Genomic DNA, 3,301 nt, shown 5'->3' on the forward strand with positions numbered 1-3,301 from the left:
CTTTTCAACACTCTACTTTTTCACTTGGGGTAAGTCTAACAAAGAAGACAAATGACACAATGGGTTAGTTTTCCGTACGATTTGAAGGGTATTATTTATTTGAAGGGGGTCTTTTTATCTATCAAATTGGTTAATTGGCTTTATCTTGAGTGTTATATCACTTATAAATTGAGTTAAAAGTATAAATTGATGTATCTAGTGTTTATATTGGGACCATTGTATTATATAACTAGTGTTTAAATTATTTAAAACATTGATTGCATCTAGTGTTTATATTGGGACCATTGTTTTATATAACTTGTGTTGAAATTATATAATATACCATCTATTTACCAAAAGTTCATCACGCGTTGCACTAGATTTTTTTGACTATATATATACATTCTTCAGTTCTTCACTTAGTAGGGGTCTTCTCTATTATACATTCTTGTTCATTCACTCTAAAAAATTTTTTTAAAAAAAAACTCTTGTTAGTTTAACAACAATAATAATGTTGTCCCTTGGTATTACCATCGTTGCATTTCTCCTTGGCCTAATGGCTTCATGGAGATCACTTATACAACTACTGAAGAAAAAAATTACGATTATGCCCTTATCAAAATCATTGAATACACCAAAATTACCTCCTAGCCCACCAAAATTACCCATCATAGGACATCTTCAATTAGTAGGAAGCCTCCCTCATCGTAGCTTTCAAAACTTAGCCAAAAAATACGGACCCATCATGCACTTAAAGCTTGGCTCCAAGCACGTCATTGTGATCTCCTCGCCACAAATGGCAGAGCGCCTTCTTAGGAATCACGATGTGCTTTGTGCAAAGAGGCCTATGTCCGAGGTTTCTCATGACCTTTCATATAATTCTAAGGGAATCATTTTCACACCATATAGTTCATATTGGAAAAATGCAAGAAAATTATGTGTCATGGAGCTTATGAGTGCTTCAAAAATTAAGTCATTCGCATGGTTGAGGGAGGAGGAATTAGGTAAACTAATGACTTCATTGAAGGCTGCTTCGGCAGCTGATCAAGCCGTAGATATTGGCGCTAGTGTTGGTGGTGTCCTCGAGGAGTTGATATATAGAATGTTGTATGGCGCTCCGAAGAATGATTTGGCTCTTAGAGCTACTGTCCTTGAGGCTTTGAGACTGTCAGGAACCCTAAATATTGCTGACTTTTTGCCTTTCCTTGCACCATTTGATCCTCAGGTTTGTTTCAAGCATTGTCTCTCTCTCTCTCTCTCTCTCTCTTTTTTTTTTTTTTTTTTATTTATTTATTATTTTTTTTTTCCCCTTTTCCGGTTCATCCTTTGGGCTAATCCAAATTCAGTTCTTGCTAGTTAGGTCAAACACACTAGATGCATTTAATGTTTTACTGGTTAATTTAAAATACATGTAGTCTCTAAACTAAGAAAATGGTTAAATTCTACTATGATAACACGACAATTGTTATATTGAAATAATCTTACACATTCGGAAACAATTAATTAATGCATTAGAAATAGTAGTGCTTTTTATAAATAATGCTAATTATAAATCAAATCATATTTTAATTATTGCTAGTGTTATAATAAGTGGATGCCCATGCATGTTTTCCTATACAAGTTAAATAAATCAAGCACAATTTGGGGCATTAACTATATAAACTATTATGGAATTATCAGGGACTGAAAAGGCGCATTAAAAAACTTATGAAGATTGTGGATGATGTCTTGGAGAAAATCATCTGCAACCATGAAGATGAAGCAAAAAAGGAGCAACGAACTCATAGAGATTTGGTAGATGTAATGTTGTCATTGATGAACAACAACGACAATACAAAGGCATCATATGACATTCAGAGGGATGGTATAAAAGCCATTTTAATAGACCTAGTTGTGCCAGCAATTGATAGTGCTACCAACATAGTTAAGTGGGCACTAGCATCTCTATTAAAGCATCCAGAGAAAATGAGAAAATTGCAACAAGAGATAGAAAGTGTTGTAGGAAAAAATAAAATGGTGGAGGAGAAAGATGTGCCAAAGTTCAAATACTTGGACCTAGTTATCAAAGAAATCTTTCGCCTATATCCAATCATTTTTGCTCCACATGAAGCCATGCAAGAAATTACATTTGATGGGTACTATATTCCCAAAGGCTCACAGATTTTCCTAAATACATGGGCAATTGGTAGAGATCCAACTATATGGTCAGATAATTATGAAGAATTTCATCCTGAAAGATTTTTGGTTAACGACGTTGATATAATTAGTGGACAAGATTTTCGCCTTGCACCCTTTGGTTTTGGTCGAAGGAGATGTCCTGATACGCAGCTTGGTCTACTAAATGTTAAGCTAATATTGTCTACATTGGTGCATTCCTTTGATTGGTACATGCCTGATAATACATCTTTCAACAATTTAGTCATGCAAGAGAAGTTTGGCCTTGTCATGTCCATGGCAAATAACTTGGCACTTATTCCTAAATACCGCCTTAATGTCTGAGTCTTTGTTTAAAGCTTTGGTACCTTTTTTTTTCAGAAAAAAAGTTCTGGCACTTCTTATATAGTTGTGTTAATTGAGATGAACACTACAAGAGGGGGGGTGAATTGTAGATGAGTTCCTAATTACTAATTTTGCAAATATAAAACATAACAAAATAGGAACTTGCAAAGCACACAGGATTTTACGAGGAAACCTTCTAGTGCCCAACTAGAAGTAAAACCTCGACCCTACCTTAGGGATTTCAAACACAAAAACTTCCACTATAATAGGGCAAACACCAAGTTACAACCTATTATAATTAAGCCTCTACTCACAAGTTCCTGAATGAACTTGCTACAGAACAATGCACTGTTCTACCCAGTCTGAGTCCCACACACAAACTCTCTCGTACTCCCTAAGTACAAATCTTCCCCTTCTCACCAGAAGCTCTCTCTGTATGCAATGATAAAAGTACTCTCTCACCCAAATAATCCCAACCAATTACCAGTACAAACACCTAGTATATGATAGGCAAGCTATGCATGAAACCCGAAACTAATATGACAATATAATAAGCTTGGCAAACTTACACGATTATAGCTCTGTAAATTCTTCACGCATAAAACTCACAAAAACCTAAACTCCTATTATTCTCTACTATTTATACAAGTATTACTTGTACAGAAAGTAGGTTTTCACAAAGATAAATAAGTAAAACTTAACTTATCTTAAAACACGGTTTTTAAGTAAATCTTTTTGAAGAAAATCTTTTCAGAAAATAAGATAGAAATATTGAGTTAAAAAGCATAATATCTTTTTAACAAACTGATTTTAAAAGATAAAT

The 3,301-nt window shown here is 34.3% G+C and overlaps 1 protein-coding gene across 1 annotated transcript; it reads left to right on the forward strand.

Moving 5' to 3' along the window:
- The first annotated feature begins 463 nt into the window (after nt 1-463).
- LOC145613253 (cytochrome P450 CYP736A12-like) lies at nt 464-2,571 on the forward strand. The gene is made up of 2 exons (XM_081668361.1): nt 464-1,204; nt 1,660-2,571. Exons 1-2 carry the CDS (start codon nt 491-493, stop codon nt 2,476-2,478), a joined length of 1,533 nt encoding a protein of 510 aa, XP_081524487.1. The 5' UTR covers nt 464-490; the 3' UTR covers nt 2,479-2,571.
- Nucleotides 2,572-3,301: the final 730 nt, after the last annotated feature.

Source organism: Chenopodium album, chromosome 1, assembly GCF_948465745.1.
Source record: "Chenopodium album chromosome 1, dcCheAlbu1.1, whole genome shotgun sequence".
NCBI lineage: Eukaryota > Viridiplantae > Streptophyta > Magnoliopsida > Caryophyllales > Amaranthaceae > Chenopodium > Chenopodium album.

What these genes read in the sequence shown, in the direction of transcription:
- LOC145613253 (XM_081668361.1), top strand. Translation starts at nt 491, where the DNA reads ATGTTGTCCCTTGGTATTACCATCGTTGCATTTCTCCTTGGCCTAATG. An exon ending in TTGCACCATTTGATCCTCAG is followed by an intron (nt 1,205 to 1,659) that starts GTTTGTTTCAAG and finishes TGGAATTATCAG; the next exon opens with GGACTGAAAAGGCGCATTAA.